The sequence below is a fragment of the Geotrypetes seraphini genome, chromosome 1 (genome assembly GCF_902459505.1).
Source record: "Geotrypetes seraphini chromosome 1, aGeoSer1.1, whole genome shotgun sequence".
Taxonomy (NCBI): domain Eukaryota; kingdom Metazoa; phylum Chordata; class Amphibia; order Gymnophiona; family Dermophiidae; genus Geotrypetes; species Geotrypetes seraphini.
In genome coordinates, this window is record NC_047084.1 from 459,149,776 (window position 1) to 459,170,943 (window position 21,168).

At 42.7% G+C, this 21,168-nt stretch overlaps 1 protein-coding gene across 4 annotated transcripts in view; it reads left to right on the plus strand.

The window, feature by feature from the left end:
* FLNA (filamin A) overlaps positions 1-21,168 on the plus strand; it is a 233,810-nt gene that overhangs the window by 155,201 nt on the left and 57,441 nt on the right. For all 4 annotated transcript variants that reach the window (XM_033922594.1, XM_033922576.1, XM_033922585.1 and 1 more), the window contains exons 10-17: positions 347-484; positions 773-899; positions 5,799-5,935; positions 7,512-7,705; positions 10,554-10,667; positions 11,169-11,312; positions 11,474-11,597; positions 17,272-17,432. In XM_033922594.1, coding sequence (XP_033778485.1) covers positions 347-484; positions 773-899; positions 5,799-5,935; positions 7,512-7,705; positions 10,554-10,667; positions 11,169-11,312; positions 11,474-11,597; positions 17,272-17,432 — 1,139 coding nt within the window. The remainder of the gene's footprint in view (positions 1-346; positions 485-772; positions 900-5,798; positions 5,936-7,511; positions 7,706-10,553; positions 10,668-11,168; positions 11,313-11,473; positions 11,598-17,271; positions 17,433-21,168) is intronic.

The window sequence follows — 21,168 nt, forward strand, 5'->3', positions numbered from 1 at the left end:
CAAAGGCCCATTAAAGAAGCCAAGTAACTCGCCAGAGTGATCTATTGGCTCCTGTTACTAATGCTTTGACCCAGTACTCAATGACCTTCACTGGAGTCCTGGATTAAAACAAATGTGCTGTCACAATTTAACCAAATGTGTGTTCCTTGGTATGCATGAAGTGTTATAAAGAAAGAGGTAGTCTCATGCTTTTAATTACTATGCAGTTCTCAAAAACTTACCTGAACTCGGTGTATTCTATTCAGCCTCTAGTTCAGGCAAGGAACAACCTCTGATTCCAAGGTTGATGGCACTACAGGCTTTGGTGTTTTCCGCTCTTTAACACTGTCTATCCCATCCTCTCCAGCATGTAACCCCAGTGCCTGCCGTGCAGTTGGGCGTGGCCTGCAGCCAAAGGGTGTACGAGTTAAGGAGACGGCAGATTTCAAGGTCTACACGAAAGGAGCAGGCAGTGGCGAGCTGAAGGTTGTGGTAAAAGGACCAAGTGAGTTGCTAGGGTTTGCTATTTTTGTATATAAATATCTTAAATTTTGCACAAGAATAGTCCCTAATTAGGTTCTTTGATCCAGATATCAGGTCGCATGCAAAACCACTGTGCAGTCTTGCAAACCTAGCATGGTTTGATTTTGAGATTAACATTGAATAAGTATGTATATAATGCCCTGTGGTAGGTTAGGACTGCATAACATTGGTCTGTTTTGACATGGACAAACTGCTGTAAACAGGACCTTATGTGATATAAATCTTTAATCTTCATTTTTGCTCTTTGTAGAGGGTGCAGAGGAACGTGTGAAACAGAAGGACCTGGGAGATGGTGTCTATGCATTTGAATACTATCCCAATAGCCCTGGCAACTATACAGTCACCATCACATGGGGTGGGCAGCATATCCCCAGGAGGTAAGGCTCGGTGATGTGACTTGTCCAATTTGACACAGACAAGAGGACATGGAATGAAGCTAAGGGGGGTCAAGTTCAGGACAAATATCAGGAAGTTCTGCTTCATGCAGAACACCTGGAATGCTCTCCCAGAGGAGACTATTGTGGAATCGACCGTCCTAGGTTTCAAAAGCAAACTAGATGCACATCTCCTTACGAGAGACATAGAAGGATATGACTAAAAATTATGCCAGGTGTACACCTGGCGGGGCCTCCACATGTGCGGATCGCTGGACTTGATGGACCGAAGGTCTGATCCGGAGATGGCGCTTCTTATGTTCTTATGTTCCATCCTGCTAGCAAGTGCCAGACAGCTGGGCACCTTTTTAAATACAAAGTTAGCAGGGATAGGCTGCTACTACTGCTATTTATCAGCATCCGCAGCACTGTACATTTTGACATTTAGAAGACAATCCCTGCTCAGAAGAGCTCACCATCTAACTTGGACAGATAGACATAGCATTTAGATGAGGGATTAAAGAGTTGAAAGTAGCCTCGAAGAGGTGGGCTTTTAACTTGGCCTTGACCACTGCCAGTGATGGAGCATGCCATAGGGATTCAGGCAGTTTGTTCCAGGCATACGGTGGAGCAAGACAGAAGGGATGGAGTCTGGAGTTAGCAGAGAAGGGCCATAGATAGGAAGGACTCATCTCCTCCTATGTTCCCCCCCCCCACCCTGTCCACAAGTTCCATTCAGCTGATTAGTGAAGAGATAGTGAGGGGCAGCTGAGTGAATACATTTTCTAAGAGGCCACTGGTGATGGATCGAACAGGATGCACATTAACGGAGCAATTCTATACCTTGGTGCTCACATTTACATACATATTTGGGGCAATTGTATAAATGTGTGTACAGGTGTAAGTGCTATTGTAATTGGCAGAGATGTGTCATAATGCAATGTGCACTATTCTGTAGAGCACCATATAAGTGCTATGGTGCATAACGTGGGTGGGGGGGGGAGAGGGAATGTACAGATAGGCCATGGGCATAGTGTCAAACACATGCAACTTGATTTGATTTTAATTTTATTCAGTTTTTTTATACTGTTCTCCCGGGGGAGCTCAGAACAGTTTCTATGAATTTATTCAGGTATTCAAAAGCATTTTTCCTTGTCTGTCCCGGTGGGCTCACAATCTATCTAATATACCTGAGGCAATGGGGGGGGGGGATTGGTTCACAAGGAGCAGCGTGGGTTTGAACCCACAACTTCGGGGTGCTGAGACTTTAGTTTTAACCACTGCACCATTCTCCCTTTTGTCTTGCATATTTCTCATGATGCACTTGGGCACATCCACTTACACTAGGCAAGATTGCACTTAACCTATGGTACTCTATTCTAAAGCACGCTGATGCTCATACTGTAGAACATCTTGGGTGAATTTTAAGTGCTGGTCCTAGAACTGGGATTCATTGAGGCACAAAGTGTTACCTCCTACATAGGGTTACCAGATGTCTGGGGAAAACCCACAATACTTAAAGGACTGTCCAGGTACCTGGACGAACTTCCAAAACCCTGCAGTTTGTCCAGGTTTTGGAAAGCCTGAGCTCAAGGCCACATCTGGGACGGCTTCCGAGCATGCATGGATGCGACACAAGGATCTGCGCATGCTCCGAGGCCCTCCAGACATGGTACCGAGCTCGAGGAAGATGGTGATGGCTTGTGCAGGGGTGGGACCAGGTAGAATGGGCCTCGGAGCATACACAGATCCTCTCGTCGCATCCAGACAGGGAAAAAATGCTGACTCGACTCTACCTGGCCCCACCCCTGCACAAGCCCTATGAAGGATGACTGATAAGAACATAAGAATTGCCTCTTTCGGGTCAGACCGGAGGTCTATCGTGCCCGGCAGTCCGCTCACGCGGCGGCCCCTCAGGTCCAGGACCTGATAGTGCTCCTACCCTAAAACTCACATACGCTTTTCGCTTCTGTCCTGTAGAGTAACCTATCTATACCCTGCAATCCCCTTCGCTTCCAGGAAGTCATCCAGTCCCTTTTTGAAACCCAGTATTGTACTCTGTCCTATTACCTCATTTGGAAGTGTGTTCCAGGTGTCCACCATCCTCTGAGTGAAGAAAAACTTCCTTGCATTCGTTTTGAATCTGTCCCCTCTCAGTTTTTCTGAATGACCTCTTGTTTTTGTTGTCCCCGCTAGTCTGAAGAATCTGTCCCTCTCCATCCTCTCTATGCCTTTCATGATTTTATACGTCTGTATCATGTCTCCTCTCAGTCTCCACTTTTCCAGGGTAAAGAGCCCCAGTTTGTCTAACCTTTTGGCATATGAAAGGTTCTCCATTCCTTTTATCATCCTAGTTGCTCTCCTCTGGACCCTCTCAAGTATCGCCATGTCTTTCTTAAGGTACAGTGGCCAGTATTGGACACAGTATTCCAGATGTGGTCGCACCATTGCTCGATACAATGGCAGGATAACCTCCTTCGTTCCGGTAGTGATACCTTTTTGATAATGCCCAGCATTCTGTTCGCTTTCTTTGAGGCCGCTGCACATTGCGCCGCTGGCTTCATTGTTGTATCCACCAATACCCCCAGGTCTTTTTCTAGGGTGCCTTTCCCCATCACCCTTCCTCCCATCGTATAGCTGTACATGGGATTCCCTTTCCCCATGTGCAAGACCTTACATTTCTCCACATTGAAGCTCATCTGCCATCTTTTTGCCCACTCACACAGTTTGTTCAGGTCGCTCTACAGTTCTTTGCATTCCTCAACAGTTTTGACCCTGTGATCTCAAATGAGTGAAGGCAGTGGAGCACACCAGTGTGGACCACAACAGAATCTTCCTTAGCACAAATGCATAGTGCCCATGAACAATCTTATCTGGCTATATGCTATATCTTCACTTACACCCTATGCTGTCTTAAGATAGTTTGTATAGTTTTATTAATTATATTCCACCCTTATACAACAGTGCATTCATAATTAAAACAATAACTTAACATTCTTGATACCACATAGTAAAATGTCATCACATAACATAAATTGTAGTTTGTTTGGGGTTTTTTTCTTTAATTTCCTGCAAGGATCATTAAATTCAATCTTTCTGACAAGTACCTCAATGCGCACATTTCTACTGGTATTTTGTTGTGTATAGTGCCAATACTGTAAGTAGCGTGCTATGCCATATGTGCTATGTGTCTTATCACCAATCGAATATTCAATGTCAAGATTCATCTTGTTGTCCATTACCTTTGCATTTCTTCAAAAGGGTGGCAATTCCAAATCTTGTTACTTCGAAGTGTCTGACAGGGTTTCTCAAAACCATCCTCAACATACCCGGCTAGTCAAATTATTTTTCAGAATACTCGCAATGAATATGCATGAGATTTGCTTAGGAAATGGAGGTTATGCATGCGCATCTTTCATGCAGATTCATTTGAGAATCCTGAAAATCTGACTGGGTGTCCTGAGGACTGGGTTGAGTACCCCTGTTGTATATTAAATGGCCACTATGAAAGTAATTCCCATATGGCAATACAATATATCAAATGGAAATTTGAAACATTCTCTTGCAGCAGAATATAATTTTCAAAAATCGTGGAGGGTATTGGTCTGGCCTTGGAAGAGGGAATGAATTAGATGGCCACCTTGACCTTCCACCTTCAAGATTTTACCAATGGCTTCAGCTTTCCTCCACTATCAATAAATCTAAGATCTTACAAAATAAGAGTTGCAGGAGTCCCTACACTACTCTCTTTGGTCCCCAAGCTCCTAGCCTCTGGTCATACCGCATCTCACATTTATAAAATATTCATTAATTCCCAATTGAATACTCATGCCCAATTACAAAAAAGTTGGGAACTTAAATTAAATTGCCGGCTACATGATAGTCGCTGGTCCACTTTTTGGTCTACAGTCATCAGAACTATCCCATTGGCTAACTCGATGCAGTCCATGTTTTTCTTACATCACAAATCCACTTGGACACCTCAAACTACATGTCTCCGGACTCTTAACGCTCCAATAACTGTTGGAATTGTAAGTTGCTCCCAGGTACCCTATTACATATGATAGTTGAATGTCCCTGCCTCCAAACTTTTTGGGCAAATGTTTGTTTGGTCTATTATCCAAAAAATATTTAATCTTACTTAAGACTTCTCTTCTGCAATAGTAGTATTGAAATCAGAAGCACCTCTGCTCAACTTGCCAACCTCTCAACATGCTTTATTTAACACGCTTCTCATTATTGCTTTAAGGCTTATACTATCTAACTGGAAATCCTTTGATTCTCTTAATGTACACTTTTGGTATCAATCTGTCCTCTTACAACACAAACGTGAAATCTTGATTTCTACTACTATTATGCCGCTCACCACTAAAGTCCACTTTAAATGGACCCTCTTTGAAAAATACTTAGATTCTCTTTAATGTTTCCTTTCCGGTATTTCGGGTATCTTTCCTGTATTTCTCCTTCTCTCACTTCTACTTTTCTCTCTCTTCTATCTCTTCTCTAGCCTCTGAGGGATTATTCTACACATTTCTATTGCTTTATTTCAACCCTACCTCTCCTCCCTCTTTTTTGACCCTTTCCTCTCTTTTTTTTTTTTTTTTTTCCTTCCCTCCCATTGCTGGTTTTTCTTGTATATACTACAACACTGAGTTATGTTTCCACTAGATATATTTGAAATCTCTCTGTTGTGCTAGAACTTTTGTTACCAACCTTTTTCATTGTTCCATGTTTCTGATATTAATGATATTTTGTTATTCCTTTTTGTATTTTGATAAAACTTGCAATAAAATTTCATGGGAAAAAATAAGATGGCCACTTTTTTTTTTTTTTTCCTTCTGATCCTAGTCTGGTAGGATGTGTGGCCTTAATTCTTTATTCATGGTTTCTTCTCTTTTCTAGTCCCTTTGAGGTGAAAGTTGGCACAGAGTGTGGCCCACAGAAGGTGCGGGCATGGGGCCCAGGTTTGGAAGGAGGTGTGGTCGGAAAGTCAGCTGACTTTGTTGTGGAAGCCATTGGGGATGACGTTGGAACTTTAGGTATGTATTAAGTAAATAGGGTTGTGTCTAAGCAAATTGGACATGCTTGAATTGGATGGGCAGATAATTACCCTGTAACTGGTAAAGGGGATCCAAGATGGTCTTAGTATCGAGGCATGGTGAGCTACCTGTTTGTCCCACCACTGTCCTTGTTAGCAAGAGTGGCTAGTTGTGCCACCAATGAATTAGTTTTTTTCTGTAGTATGGCATGCTGTATTGCCAGACTACTCCACTCTTATGGGCCAATGTTCAGAACTCCAATGCTGAAAGCAGAACATAGTCTAGTTATACACATGCTGTGTGAGGGTGGAGGAATGTGCTTAATGTGTGCACAAGCTTCACAAATAAGCAGCTCTTGTGCACATGCATAGGCAGTCACAATGCAATGGAGTGTGGGACAGCTACAGCCAGCCCCGTGTCATCCTGTGCATACAGGTTAAATTGCCCCCTTATCAAAGGAACATTCACGGGCCAGGGCTCATCTCGACTTAATCGACTTCAGTAGGATCCTTGGTGTGGGCAATTCGTAGCAAGCAGCTACTTACCCCAAATAAAGGGCACATTAAAGACACAATTTTGCAGTTAAAACATCAAATCCAACCACACTCTGATATAGATACTAAAGTCTGTCTCGGGGTCTGTGAGCCTGTTCCTCCTCCCCATTAAGTCAGCTGTCTGTTTTGGTTGCAGGTGGCTTTACTGGCCCAATACTACCTCTGAACTGGTGGTAGTTTTCCAGCATTAGGGAATGACTTTTTGTGCAGTTTTCTGATCATTGGGAGGGAATACCTAATGACTTCTTTCAATCCATTTCCATACATTTTTTTTTTTTTTAATCTTTATTCAATTTCCAAACTTCAATTGTGCACACTAATAAATACATGTACATATGATATTAAAAGTAAAGCACATTAAACTTGTATTAATGAAAAAGTATTTTCCCCCACCCTCCCATCTAGTTCTTAGTTCTCAATAAATTAGATACCTTAACATACTATCTAAACATCCCTAAATCAATTCCAAAGCAGACCTCACCTCCCCACCCTGGATGTGCATGTTTAAAAGATCATTAAAAGAAGTCATTTATCAATCCTTACAATACTTAGTTAATGGTTCCCAAACATGCATAAATTTCTTGCTGAATAGCCATCATACGTTCCATTTTAAATGTATAGCAAAGAGATTTCCACCAAAATGTGTAATGTAACCTATCCCAATTCTTCCAATTTCTCAAAATGAGTTGTATATCAACCCCTGTCATTATAAAGAGAAGTTTATTATTTCGAGCAGATATTTGGCTTTTAGCCCTCATTAACGTACCAAATAGAATTTAAAGATAATTGGCGATTAATCTTTGGCAAACAGGTTGTTTTAGGCACTAGTATCCTCTGAACACTCTGTGCAGCTTAACGCCAGCACTAGCTCGGGGCTAACTAGTTCTAGCACTGGCATTCGGTTCTGAGCATCAGCCTTTGAGGTAGGATGAGTCATCTGTTCCCCAAATGACTACCTGTTAATTGCTTGACACAACTTTGTACGCTCGGGTTGCTCTAGTCGTATTCAAATTTCTTCACAGGTTTTTCTGTGGAAGGGCCCTCACAAGCCAAAATAGAATGTGATGACAAGGGAGATGGGTCATGTGATGTCCGGTACTGGCCGCTGGAAGCTGGTGAATATGCTGTCCATGTTCTCTGCAACAATGAGGACATCAAACTGAGCCCCTTCATGGCAGATATCAAACCAGCACCCAGGGATTTTCACCCCGAGAAGGTACTGTGGGGCACCTGCTCTTCAAACAGAGACCCCTGGACAACTTAAGAGCAAGGGATGCTGGAACAATGCTCTGAGAGGTTTAAAACCAGCATCCTTTTACTTAAAAATAAATAAATGGGGGGGAGGGGGAGATCTGAGGGAAAATTGGTGGGTTGGAAGGCTAGATAAGAAATTTCCCCCTTTTGTTCTCATGAAGCTTACACATGTTGCATTTTGCCTTCATTTCTCCTTGAGACAAACTAGGTCTGAGCAAGTCTGCATCCTGCCTGCCTGTGTTCACGCTGTTTGAAGGGGCAATGGATGCTAATGGGATAAGCAAATCTAGTTGCTAACAGTATAGGCATGTGCAGTGACTACTTTTCTCAAATTTCTTAACTTCCTCTGAACCTTGTTTATATTATCTGCCTTGGTTATTTTTGTGGCACTGAGCTCTACAGGTTAATTGTTGAAGTATTTAGGTGAAACCTGCCTCTCAGTGGCTTCATGCTGTACCTTCAGTCCTCATTAGTGGAACCTGGTGAATTCTCATTGGCTGTTCTGGTCTGTTGAGGAATTGATGACATGACATGGAACATTCATGTCCTGACTCTATAACCGTGTTAGAGCTTTCTCTTGAAGTTCTCACTAGAGATTGACACTGGGACAAATTTGTCTCCATTCCTGCAAGTTCTGTCCCTGTCCCATTCCTGCAATCTCTGCCTCAAACGTTTATGATTTTAAAGTATTCAAGACTCATTCAGATGAGAGCAGAGCTTGCAAGAATGGGACAGGGACAGAGCTCGCGTTGATGGGATAGACGGATCCCATGGTGAGGGGAAAATTTGTCTCCACCCCAGCAGAAAGGTTCACTGCAGCCACCTGGAGGCGAGGCATGTTTGGCTTTGCTCCAGAAATTCTGGGGCTAACGTTAAAAATGGCTTAAGTAGGCAGGGGGAGATTCCTGTCCAGTTAAATTGCACTGTCGAGCCCTAGAGCAGATATCCGCTCTGATCACCGAGGCACTATCAGATTAGTGCTAAGGTGGAGTTGGTGCAGACTCGGTTATCCAGCACTGCAGATATTCAGTGCTGTTGCTCATATGGGTAACTAGACATATTGGACCACCTAGACAGTCCTAACGGCACCAGGTTAACTATATTCATATGTGGCACAGAAGATTTAGAATCGGAAAATAATATTAAATATTGAACTAGGCCAGTTACTGGGCAGACTTGCACGGTCTGTGTATGGCCGTTTGGTGGAGGATGGGCAGGGGAGGGCTTCAATGGCTGGGAGGGTGTAGATGGGCTGGAGTAAGTCTTAACAGAGATTTCGGCAGTTGGAACCCAAGCACAGTACCAGGTAAAGCTTTGGATTCTTACCCAGAAATAGTTAGAAGAAAAAAAAAAATAAAAAAAAATTTAAATTGAATCAGGTTGGGCAGACTGGATGGACCATTCGGGTCTTTATCTGCTGTCATCTACTATGTTACTATGTATGTTACTATCAATTGTACCCAGATAACTTTGGGTGCTGCCAAACATAGTGCAAGTGCCAAAATTAGATAACTAAATTAAGACATTCTATCCCTATCAGCAGCTAGCACTTTAAAGAAATGCTAACTAGACAACTGAATTTTGGATTAGTCTTCGGTGCCGAAACTGGCCTGAAATCTGGGTTTGGTCATGACTTGGTTTCAGCTGAAAATGCTTTTTTGTCTGGAATCAAAAACTACTCTTCCCCCTCCCCCCCCCCCCAATTACAAAGATAAATATATATTGCTGTTTTTCACTATATTAGAAAACATGATCGCTATGGAGCACCTCAGTTTCATCTTGCAGCAGCTTCAGGGGAATAAGAAGGCTGCATTTATCACTATATTCGTACAGGATCACACTTAAGCTTGCAGTGGGATAATGCAATATCTGTCTTTTGCGACTTAAGTGTGATCCTGTACAAATATAGTGAAAAATGCAGCCTCCTTTATTCCCCTGAAGCCATGAGGTGAAGCAGAGGTGCTCTGAAGGGATCAAGTTTTTCAAGATGGTGCTGGTTATCATTATATATTTATGGGACAATTTTAAGTTTGTTTTTTTTTTTTCCAAAATAAGTCAATATTTTCTAAAAGATTCAATGAGGGCTTGATTGACTAATTGAACATTGAAGAGATAATCAATATTGACCAAAGAGGAAAAGAACACTTTCAAATCTATGAAGTATAGAGCGAATGTATAGTCTTCCACTACAGGTGATTGAGGCCAGCAGCGTGCCTGATTTTAAGGCCAAATGGGATCGGCACATGGGATCTATTCACAGGGCAAAGGTAGGGGAGGGACATTAAGGTGGGCAGACTAGATGGGCCGTGGGCCCTTATCTGCCATCTATTTCTATGTTTCTATGTTTTTATATATATATTTTTTTAACCTACGATTGAATTGAGGTTGGACATAACAGCGCTATAGAGTGCTGGTCATTGGTGCAGGCTGTCCCATTCACTGAGGTCTCTTTTTTTTAATTTCCTCCCCCCCCCCCCCCTCTTTTGACTGTTTCCCTATATCCTCTACCATTTTATCATTCTTTGGTCTTACAAAGTCCATTTTTTGTTGTGGGTGTAATAGAGTAGTGTGGATATTGTGTTCCCTATTTTTTTTAATTTTTTTTTTATTATTGCTCCATATCAGAGCCATGTCAGTCCTGGTTGTGCCTCATCTCTATAGACCTAGGTTTTTAAGGAGACATGCATGCTAGAGGCGATATGACACCACAGCCTGGTCTTGGTGACCTAGAGGCACTTGGTCCCATTTCATACAGCAAGAGTCTAAATTGCAGCTTTTTAAAATTAACATATAACATGATTTTCTTATAGGTAAAAGCTTATGGTCCTGGCTTAGAGAAGACTGGCCTTGCTATCAACAAAATGGCTGAATTTACTGTAGATGCCAAAAATGGGGGCAAAGCTCCCCTCAGCATACTGGTTCAGGTAAAAAAGCAAATCCCCAGACTACACAATACTGTCTGCTTAAGGGGACTAGAATAAGAATCCCAAGTGTTTCCTTGCTTACCCTGATGAAGACCTAACTGGCTCGGAAAGAGTTCTGTCAAACTGGTGGCATGGGATCATAGCCATTCACCTCACTAGTTCTTCCCATAGAGCCTCTGAGCAGGAGTCTGTTTTGTAGTTCTCCGGGAGACTTTGTGAAATAAACATGCTATGATCTTCACCTATGACAGTGGAGGAAAAGTTGGTCACTCCCATCCTATAGTTGATCTTGGCATGGGTTTTGTGGCAGCTAGGAATCTTTTCAGGGATGTTGTGTTATAAACCCTGTATCTTGCAAATTGTTGCAGTGGTTACTGACTTGGTTTTCATCTTTTTAGTGCAGTAACTTTCAACCCAGTCTCCTCAAAATACACCTAATTGGCCTGGTTAAAGAAATTTGGTCACCAAAAGTACAAATTCATTTTTTTTCCTCCCCTTTAGGATGGGGAAGGTACCCCAGTTGAAGTCACTACAAAGGACAATGGAAATGGTACCTACAGCTGCTCCTACCTGCCCAAGAAACCTCTGAAGCATACAGCTGTGGTGTCCTGGGGAGGGGTAAACATTCCAAACAGCCCTTTCAGGGTAAGTAGAGCATCTGCTAGTTTTGCCAAGCCTAACACTTTGACACATGCCAACTATGATCAGTATCTATGACATTTTCTCAACCCCCTTCCTCCCTCCCCCCCCCCCCCCATTCTTCATAGTTTCTGCAAGATGTCAAATTCTTATTCTTCATTTTCTAGATGAACATCGGTGCAGGCAGCCATCCCAATAAGGTGAAGGTTTATGGACCTGGAGTGGCCAAGACTGGTCTGAAAGCCCATGAGCCCACATATTTTACTGTGGATTGCACAGAAGCTGGCCAGGGTGAGTCGCATTCATTTGTAAAGTGTTCCTCTTGGACTGGATTGAGATGGTTTCTTTGGAGCAGACTTTTAATGTAGATTCAGTGGGTCTCAACATCTGCTGAGGACAATTTTTGAAATGTTAGATGTTTTGTCAGATGTAACCCCCCCCCAAAAATAAATAAATAAATAAATAAATCTGCCAGGGAATAGTAAAGTCTAAAATAAACTATCCTGGAAACTTTGAGGCAGAGCAAACATGAGTTTAGGAAGGGGAAATCTTAAATTCAGATGCCACTCAGGAAGTTGGTCATGAGATAGGTGATACCTACTGGAGATTAGGAAATTGAGTTCAAGACTATATGATCATTTCTTCAAAGAGAAAGATATAGTGGAGTACCCCAATATGGACTGAAGTAATTGAAACTAGAGATAACTAGTGATTGGAATTGCAGGACGCTTGGTGAGACTAGGGCTGGATGTTTAACTGGCAGATAAATGGATGCCAGCTCTGGATACTTGCACCTTTAGTACTGGCCAGGGAGGGGTAATTTTTATATTGAGCTCAGCATTCCCAGTCTTTAAAAAGGAAAAATACTAATTATTGTTGGGTTCTGTTTAGTCACCACCCAGGAAAAGCTCTTGGATGTCATTGTAACATTTCCCTAGTGCCACAACCAGATTAGTACAGTTCAGTATGTCCTGTATTTCTGCATTTGGAATCTCTTGATCTGAGGTGCCCACACTAGACCAGAACTGCATACAGTATCTCCAAGATATAGTAGAACTAGAAGAGACTTGGAGAGGGACAGCCAAAATAGTGGGTGGAACAATGTCTTATGAAAGGTTAAACAGGTTAGGACTCAACAGCTTGGAGAAATTTAGGTCTAAGACCATGAATGGGGGAGAAAAGTTAAACATCTTGGTCATCCTTTCAGACAATATAAAGACTAGGATGTTGTAATCACTGATTTCAAATTGTTGTATTTAAAGTTCGGGGACTATAAAGAACCAGGTCCCTGGATTACTTGTTTGGAGGCATGAGGAGGACTTCTGTCTTTCGCTTGATAAGTATGTAAGGATAGAGATGAGCGGGGGAGGGGGGATTTGGGAAATAAAACTTTTTTTTTAATTTCTTTATTCATTTTAAAACTTTCAACAAAATTCATTATACAATCATATATACTATAATAATATTTATTAATCATACATTCATTGAAATCAAACTAACTTCCTTCTTTAAATATAATCATATAATTTTATACATATAAAATCCTCCCCCCCTTATACTTCAATAATCAAAAGGAGAGAAATAAATTAATTACTCAATTATAATTAATCCTTACAATAATTTGTTAATGGCTCCCAGACCTCCATAAACTTTTTATAACTTCCTCGTTGGACAGCTATTTTCTCTATTTTAAAAATATGGCACAATGAATTCCACCAAAAACTATAACTTAAATCTATCATTTTTCCAATTCCTCGTAATTTGCTGAATAGCAACTCCTGTCATGAGTAAAAACTTATTGTTTTTATTAGATATTTGACTTTTTTTCCTCATTGAAGTTCCAAATAATATCGTATCATATGAAAGTGCCACCAGATTTTCAAGTAAATTATTAATTTGACTCCAAATAGATTTCCAAAAATTATATATTAAAGGGCAAAAAAACAATAAATGATCCAATGTTCCAGCTTCAAGATGACAGTGCCAACATCTATTAGACTTAGAGCTATGTAATTTTTGCAAACGCACTGGGGTTCAGAATGCTCTATGTAATAGAAAAAAACAAGTCTGTCTCATAGATGCAGACACTGTACACCTCATTCTCCAAGACCAAATTTGTGGCCATTGAGACGCAGTAATTTGATGCTTGATCTCAATGCTCCAAATGTCCCAAAGACCGTGTTTTGGTTTATTTATAAATCCAGATATTAATTATACCACTGAGCAGCCTGGTGCCCCAGGAAGTTCACCTGAAAACACAAGAAAGGCAAACTGTACTTATTATTGAGATTTTTCCATTCAGGAAACCCTGCCTGAATGGCTTGCTTCAATTGCAACCATTTATAATTTTGTAATTTATTAAGATCATATTTGTGTTGCAATTGTGAAAAATCAAGCAACTTTCCATTCGAAATAACATCATCTAAAGTAAGTATGCCTGCCTTCATCCAATATTTCCAGATGATCTTATATCCACCAATTTTAATCTTGAAGTTTAGCCATATGGTCTGATATGTTGATTTGAGGATTGAAATATTGTTAAATTATCAACATATCTTAATGTTTTCCAAGTATCAACTAATATTCTGTGATCTTTATATAATTTAGGCATTTTGATACTAAGGACATGACTTAATCTCAAAGGAAACGTGAGTTGCCATTCCAAAGTTTGCATTTTTTAATTTGTGGCTCAAAGCAAGACTGGACCCTGGAAGAAGGTCGTTGTCATGACCGAAACACAGCCCGTGTTGGGTCTATGCTAGAGAGCTGCACGGGAACGGGGATGACGGGAATCCCGCGGGTTCCCCCTTTGGGTCACGGGGATCCCGTGGGGATGCCCCCTAGGGTCGCGGGGATCCCGTGGGGACGCCTCCGAGGGTCGCGGGGTTCCTGCGGGGTTGGATCGCAGCGGGGTTGGTCGAGCCGCGAGGGTAGTCTCCTTCTCCTTACCTGCCCTGTCGCAGCACACATCCGAACGGAAATCTTCCCGATGTCAGCGCTGACGTCGGAGGGAGGGCTTAAGCAAAGCCCTCCCTTCCTCCGACGTCAGCGCTGACATCAGGAAGACTTCCGGTCGGCTGTGTGCGGCAGGGCAGGTAGGAAGAAGGCAATGGCGTACGAAAGAGGGGGGAGGGGGCGGTCCGCCCCGGAGAATGTGCACAGACGGTCAGGTCCCCCGATCGACCGACAACAGGCCCGGCCGACAAATCTCCCTGCCCTGTAGCCACAAATCTAAATTACCTCTTACAGCAGCTTCACTACTCCAGCTGCTGTAAGAAGGTAATTTAGTTTCGCGGCTACAGGACAGGGAGATTTGTCCGACCGGGCCTGTTCTGTTGTCGGTCGGGTGCAAAAGCGCCACAAAGGTGGAGGCAGGGAGGGAGGAAAGGTGGAGTGGAGAAGAAAAGACGCTTAAGGGGGGAGAAGGCCGCTGAAAGCACTGGGGAAGACAAAGGGGTGGAAAAGAACGCTGAAAGGACATGGGGTAAACGGGAGGAAGGGGGGGGAAGGACCCTGAAAGCACTGGGGAAGACAAAGGGGTGGAGAATGCCGCTGAAAGGACATGGGGAAGGCAGAGAGGGGAGAAGGATGCTGCCTGACAGGACATGGGAAAGATGGTGGGGGAGAAGGACACTGAAAGGAAATGGGGAAGAGGGAATGGGAAGAAGACGCTGGCAGGGAAGAAGACAGAGGTGCCAGACTATGGGGGGAGCGGAGGGAAAAAGATGGGTGCCAGACCAATTTGGGAGAGGGGAGAAAGGGAGAGGCACAGTAACAGAGCAAATGGAAGACACAGAGAGAAGAGAGGCAGTGGATGGAAGGAATTGAATGAGAACATGAAGAAAGCAGAAACCAGGCAATAAAGGTAGGAAAAAAATTCTTTTTTTTTTTTTTTGCTTAAGGATAAAGTAGTATATTAGTTGTGTTGATAAAAATTTATAAACATTAGAGGCTCTGGTAGAAACCCGTTTACAAAGTATGTATTCTTCCCAATTAATATTTCCAAATTAATAAAGTCTTTTTGCTTATTTTTAAATGGGTTTCTACCAGAGCCTTTAATTCAGTAGCATAATTAAATGAAATAACTATTTCTGTAGTTTATAGGGACAGGCGGGGACGGGTGGGGACGGAGGGGATTCCTCGCGGGGACGGGTGGGGACGGAGGGATTCCTCGCGGGGACGGGTGGGGACGGGTGGGAGTCCTCACGGGGACGGGTGGGACTTTGGCGGGGACGGGTGGGATTTCTGTCCCCGCGCAACTCTCTAGTCTATGCCACAATTATATTGTGCATTTCGTGTTGTATACTTTATTGTGTATACCACTGCACCATTTCTCAAATAAACTGTATAACAAGATACCAGTTCCACTTTTTTCTCTTTGCTTTGCATTTTGGTCTCGTGGAATTATTTTGGTGGACTTGTTTTGTGCTTTCCTACTTGTTTTGCTGTCCCTAGAAGTAGTTAATTTCCCAGTGGCCACAAATTCAAAAAGCCATCTATGGAGGTGGGGAGCTGTTTTCAAATGGCCAAGAAAAACACCCAGCTGCTCAATGAACTATTGTCTACAGAACCGGATTTTTTTTTTAATGCTTTTTGTAATTAAGTGGATTTTTTTTCCCTGACCAGTGATACTATTAGTCTTCAGCTGGCTTTTCTCCACTGCACTTTTTCTAAAATACTGAGTTTTGGGGGATAAATCTTGGTTCTATAGTGGTTCGTTGAGTTACTATTCTCAAAATAGCCCATTTACCAAAATAGCCCACATGTGTTTATAAAAATCAAGTTGTGCTCATCCTAATAGCATTGAATGTGAGCAGCAGGTGCTCAGAGGAATCTTAAATTTGCAACCGCTCGTTCTTGGTCTAAAATTTAAGGTCATTTTATTTTAATAGAAACAACATGCAAGTACTCTTTCTAAGTTGACTTCCATGCTTAAAATTCAAGTTAATCTTAAGCAATGCCTCGTGGAGGGGGTGGGGGTGAGTGCAGGTGCTTAACATCTACACAGCATTACAGCATGAAGGTATCTAAGATCTCCTCTTCTAAAGCTTAAAAAAGGCTATTAAAACATGGCTCTGTTAATACTTTCTTCTGATTTAATGTGAACAGAGCTCTGCTTTTAACTTTCTCTCCCCTTCCCTCTGGTATTATACTCGCTTTTAAATTTAAATTATAATCCAATTTACTTTTTTTTTTTTTTTTGGACCATAAGGCAGTATATTGAGTACCTGTAAATAAAATCAACTTGTGTTATTCAAAACATGTGACTTAGTGGTTACGTTAATGGGACTTATCTGGGTTCAAATTCTGTTGCCACTGGTAACATTGGCTAGTCGGTCTCATTTCATCAGGTGCCCAGTTTCATTTTAGGCCTCTTTGAAAAAGGGCTCTATTTATACCCTGGTATATCATTTTTATAAGGAGCCATGGCTCAAGATGGTGTAGAAATAGCAAAAGAAATGTGCCTTTCTAATGTATAGAAATAGGCTGCATGGTTGGTCTGCTGTCACTTGTTTACTCTGCTCTCTAATCCCCCCTCTCTTCCTCCAAATTATCTGCTTGTAAGAGAAGCGGCTTCCATGGAGCACTGAACTTGATCAGCACTCCAGACTCCGAATCCAGCAACTTTTTTTACACCACTGAAAGTTGATTTTTGTCTGCTGTAATACCCTACTGATTCCTCTCATGGCTTAGGGATGACCCGGCACCACTTCAGTCTGATTATTAGACTGGTAGCCTTGTTTTGGAACATGTTCATTTTACCTTTGGAAGTAGGTTTCCATCCCAAGTCCAAAAGAGCGACTCTTAAGTCAGTTGTTTTCCAGGCTATGCTAATGAATACATATACTTTGTAGGAGTCTCTCCTGCATATTCATTGTAGAGCCATATAGTCCTAAAGCATGCAGGATGTTGGGTCCCTACTGTTGAAACAGCCTTTCAACATGTATTCTTAAATCCCTTCTAGGTGATGTCAGCATTGGTATAAAATGTGCCCCAGGAGTAGTGGGGCCAGCTGAGGCAGACATCGAGTTTGACATCATTCGTAATGACAATGACACCTTTACAGTGAAGTACACACCACCTGGGTCTGGAAGCTACACCATCATGGTGCTCTTTGCTGATCAGGTAATGACTTGGGGACCTTCTGATCATACTAGGGGAAGGGATAATAGAGGACTTTCTGCCTTAGGTGGGTGCATGCTTGGAAATGTTAATCTATGAAATGAGGTTCTGTTTATTTTAAATACATGCAAGCCCCCGATCTAACACATCAACCCATGTCCATGACTCTGAAGTATAAGAACCAGCTGTCTAAATGCTGAGTATTGAACAAGCTCCATTGTGTCTAGGGAGGGGCAATTCTTGTGGTAGTGTCGCTTAAATCATTTAAAAATATTGGTATTTATGCATTAGAAGTTGGGTGAAGAATTATTCACCATTAAAACACTTCACCCAAGAACTACCCTCAATAAGTATATTGGCGTGTCGACATAACTGAAATATCTAGCTTTTTATAAGGATATTCCATATTGTCTAAATAGAATTCAATAATTTGTAGTGACATTCCCTCTTCTCCCCCCCCCCCCCCTGACTAGTCGGATATAGGTTTACATTCCTACCAGAGGTTTTGCCGGTCATTATTTGTCTGACAGAGGACTATGCAAGCTGGATCTGATCTGAGGTTTTTAGCACTAGTTCTGGTGTATTCACACTTTATCTTAATGGCAACCAGTGACAAATGCTAAAGGAACTGGGTTCTTCAGTTCCAGGAAAAAGTCAGCACTTGGCTAGAGTAGATGCTATAGTTCAAGCATGGCCTCAGCTTGTTCTGTTTTCTCACCCTTCCCCTTAATGGACAGGGTGACTAAGTGGATTTACCCAAGTTGGGTGGTCCTCCATATTGACTATGAAGATGATTTTTATGAGGATATTGTGATCTAAAGAGATTAAAAGGCAAAGGGTCTTTTGGTGCACTACAGAGACCAATTACTATATGAGGCATATCCCAGGTTCTCTTATAACCAGGCTCTTTGAAGGCAGGATTTAGGAAAAAAGGATATTCTAGTTAGCGTTTGACTACCAGAAGCTACCAGTAGACAATGTTTACACTCTCAACCCTAAGACATAATCCATTTCCGTCCCCTCCTTCCTACCCAACCAGTAATCATTTTGTGCTTGATTTTTATACGCCTCTTGGCGTATGTTCTGATCTGCTACTAAGCGTATAAGCTCCGGGCCCACAAGCCTACCCCCACCACCCCATGTCAGAATTGACATCTGAGGTGAAGGCTTGTGGGTCCGGTGCTTGTATGCACCTTGCCTGGCTCGGGGAGGCAGGAAGAACAAGATCGCAAAGGCAACATGATACTCGCATTGCCTTTGATCTACTGGCTGATCGCGATCGACCATTTGGGCACCCCTGATCAAGGGGATGGGACGACTTCTCTGAGGAAAGACTAAAGCAGCTAAGGCTCATCAACTTGGAGAAGAGATGGCTCAGGAGAGAGATGAGGTCTATAAAATACTGAGTGGAGTGGAAAGGAGAGAGTAGAAAATACATTTTACTCTTTACAAAAATACTAGGAGTAAGGGGCATGTAATAAAGCTTCTAAGTAGTAGATTTAAAGCAGAGAAAATATTTCATAACTCAATGTGTAATTAAACTCCGGAATTCGTTGCCGAAGAAAGTGGTGAAAGCAGTTAGCTTAGCAGGATTTTAAAGGGTTTGGATAATTTCCTAAAAGAGAAGTCTGTAAGCCATTAAGATGGATTTGGGGAAATCTACTGCTCATTCCTAGGATAAGCAACATAAGAGCTGCCATATTGGGACAGACAACTGGTCCAAAAGCCCAGTGTCCTGTTTCCAACAGTGGTCATCCCAGGTCACAAGTACCTGACAAGGTCCCAGAGAGTAAAACGGGTTTTATGTTGCTTATCCTAGGAATGAGCAGTAGATTTCTCCAAATCCATCTTAATGGCTTACAGACTTCTCTTTTAGGAAATTATCCAAACCCTTTAAAATCCTGCTAAGCTAACTGCTTTCACCACTTTCTTCGGCAAATCTTTTGAGAAATAAACTTTAAACAAATTATACAATGACTCATTATCATACAACCAAATAAACAAATCGATACCTTTCCACTGCCCACCCCCACCCCGTGTCCTATCTTTGTTAGTAAGAATTAGAGAATGACACGGGGACAAACTTTCCCCGTCTCCATGGGAATTCATTTTCCTGTCTCGTCCCCACGAGTTATTTTCCTGTCCCTGCTCCATTCATAAGAACATAAGAATTGCCACTGCTGAGTCAGACCAGTGGTTCATCATGCCCAGCAGTCCGCTCACGCGGCGGCCCTCTGGTCTAAGACCAGCACCCTAACTGAGACTAGCCCTACCAGTGCACGTTCTTGTTCAACAGAAACCTGTCTAACTTTGTCTTGAATCCTTGGAGGGTGTTTTCCCCTATAACAGCCTCTAGAAGGGCGTTCCAGCTTTCTACCACTCTCTGGGTGAAGAAGAACTTCCTTACGTTTGTACGGAATCTATCCCCTTTCAACTTTAGAGAGTGCCCTCTTGTTCTCCCTACCTTGGAGAGTATGAACAACCTGTCCTTATCTACCAAGTCTATCCCCTTCAGTACCTTGAATGTTTCGATCATGTCCCCTCTCAATCTCCTCTGTTCGAGAGAGGAGGCCCAGTTTCTCTAATCTTTCGCTGTACGGCAGCACCTCCAGCCCCTTAACCATCTTAGTCGCTCTTCTCTGGACCCTTTCGAGTAGTACCGTGTCCTTCCTCAGGTACGGCGACCAGTGCTGGACGCAGTATTCCAGGTGAGGGCGTACCATGGCCCGGTACAGCGGCATGATAACCTTCTGATCTGTTCATGATCCCCTTCTTTATCATTCCTAGCATTCTGTTTGCCCTTTTTGCTGCCGCCGCACATTGTGTGGATGGCTTCATCGACTTATCGATCAGAACTCCCAAGTCCCTTTCCTGGGAGGTCTCTCCAAGTACCGCCCTGGACATCCTGTATTCGTGCATGAGATTTTTGTTACCGACATGCATCACTTTACATTTATCCACGTTGAACCTCATCTGCCATGTCGATGCCCATTCCTCGAGCTTGATTATGTCACGTTGCATATCTTCGCAATCCCCCTGCGTCTTTACTACTCTGAATAACTTCGTATCATCCGCAAATTTAATCACCTCGCTCGTCATACCTATGTCCAGATCATTTATAAAGATGTTAAAAGAGCACGGGTCCAAGCACTGAGCCCTGCGGCACCCTACTGGTGACGCTCTTCCAGTCCGAGTATTGTCCATTTACCCCCACTCTCTGTTTCCTATGCTCCGGCCAGTTTTTAATCCACGTGAGTATTTCACCCTCAATTCCATGGCTTGCAATTTTCCAAAGTAGTCGTTCATGCGGAACCTTGTCGAACGCCTTCTGAAAATCCAGATATACAATGTCGACTGGATCGCCCTTGTCTATCTGTCTGTTTACTCCCTCAAAGAAGTGCAGCAAGTTCGTCAAACACGATCTGCCTTTGCTAAAACCGTGCTGACTGGTCCTCATCAACCAGTTTCCGTCAAGGTGATCAATGATGCTGTCCTTTATCAGTGACTCTACCATCTTTCCCGGTACAGAGGTAAGACTCACCGGTCTGTAGTTTCCCGGATCTCCCCTCAAACCTTTCTTGAAGATAGGTGTAACATTCGCTACCTTCCAGTCTTCCTGAGAGCTCTGTCCTCATCTGCACAAGCCTCAAACACTTTAAAATCATAAGTGTTCGAGGCTTGTGCGGTTAAGGCAGAGCTTACAGGAACGGGGCAGGGACAGTGACAAAATTTGCAGGGG